The sequence below is a fragment of the Eimeria mitis genome, genomic scaffold (genome assembly GCF_000499745.2).
Source record: "Eimeria mitis Houghton genomic scaffold, Emh_scaff5092, whole genome shotgun sequence".
Taxonomy (NCBI): domain Eukaryota; phylum Apicomplexa; class Conoidasida; order Eucoccidiorida; family Eimeriidae; genus Eimeria; species Eimeria mitis.
In genome coordinates this window covers 2,049-3,501 of record NW_013573387.1, presented here as the reverse complement: position 1 = coordinate 3,501, position 1,453 = coordinate 2,049, and the positions used below count along the sequence as shown (strand labels likewise).

The following is a 1,453-nucleotide window of genomic DNA, read 5'->3' as shown; positions in this document are numbered from 1 at the left end:
CAGCAGCAGCAGCATCTCTCTTGCTGCTGCTGCACCATCTGCTGCTGCCGCCTCAGCTGCTGCTGCTGCTCCCCCTCCACCAGCAGCAGCAGCAGCAGCAGCAGCAGCAGCAGCAGCAGCAACTAGCATGTGATTCCTTTAACACAAATATGAACATAAAGAGTATACCCTCTCGCCTATGGCTCTGCTAGCAGCACAGCTGTCTCCACCGTTTTAGCAATAGCTGCTGCTGCTGCTGCTGCTAGCATGTGATTCCTTTTACGCATATATGAACATATAGAGTATACCCCCTCGCCCATGGCTCTGCTAGCAGCACAGCAGTTTCTACTGTTTTGGCGATTGCTGCTACTGTGTCTCCGAGGTTGCTGCTGTTTATTTCTCTTGTTGTTGCTGCTTCTGCTGCTAAAGGGAATACACAGCTGCTGCTGTTTTTGAAACACATGCTGCTGCTGTATACACCTCCTGCTGCTCCTGCTGCTCCTGCTGCTGCTGCTGCTGCTGCTGCTGCTGCTGCTGATGATGATGATGATGGGGTTGCTGCTGCTGCAGGCGGTGGTGGTGGTGGTTGTTGTTGTGGTGGTGCTGATGCACTTGTTGCGCCTGCTGCTGCTGCTGCTGCAGCTGCTGCTGCTGCTGCTGCTGCTGCTGATGAGGATGAAAGTGCTGCTGGGGCACCAACAGCTGTCCTGCTTGTATTGCCGAAGCCTCCTGCTCCTGCTGCTGCTGCCCCTCCCCCACCGCATGCACCACCAGCACCCCCCCCTCCTGCTGCTGCTGCAGCACCAGCAGCAGCAGCAGCAGCAGGAGCAGCAGCAGCAGGAGCAGCAGGAGAAGGAGGAGGCAACATATAAGAATCATAAAGATAAAAAGCAGCAGCATAAAGGGGGCCCCCCCATATCTTTTGCGGTTTCGATAGAAATGTATTTATAATAAGAGGACAAGAGGGGCCCCCTGCATGCACTTGTTTAATTAATAAAGTAAAACCTGAAATAATTATATTATCTAAAGGTATAATATATCCTGTTTGTGTTTTAGTGATTTGTATTTGTATATAGTGTATTGCTTCTCTGAGGTGAGGGTCACCTCTACAGGGGGGGGGTGTTTCTAGTGAAGAAATAAAACAGAAAATTTCTATATCAATTCTTCTTATAATAATATTTATAGATTGACCGCATGCAGCCCCTTCTTTTATTTCTGCTGCTGCTGCATCTATATAATATATTTGTTGCTGCAATCTATAAAAAAGAGAAGACAGCTCCTTATTATGTGGTTGAATATATGTTAATAAAGAACGGACAAACTGTATACGTTTCTGTTGTATATATCTTGTTGTTTGGGGTTTTATATATTCTTTATTTATTAAACCTAAATATACTACCACACCATCACCACCTTCCTCCTCCTCAGCAGCAGCAGCAGCAGCAGCAGCAGCAGCAGCAGCAGCAGCAGGAGC

General features: G+C 48.0%; 1 protein-coding gene across 1 annotated transcript; it reads right to left on the bottom strand.

Moving 5' to 3' along the window:
- Positions 1 to 402: 402 nt before the first annotated feature.
- EMH_0079750 (uncharacterized protein) lies at positions 403 to 858 on the bottom strand (the record flags this gene model as incomplete). Its single annotated transcript, XM_013500165.1, has 1 exon — positions 403 to 858. The coding sequence occupies one exon, from the start codon at positions 856 to 858 to the stop codon at positions 403 to 405; it is 456 nt and encodes a 151-aa protein (XP_013355619.1).
- Positions 859 to 1,453: the final 595 nt, after the last annotated feature.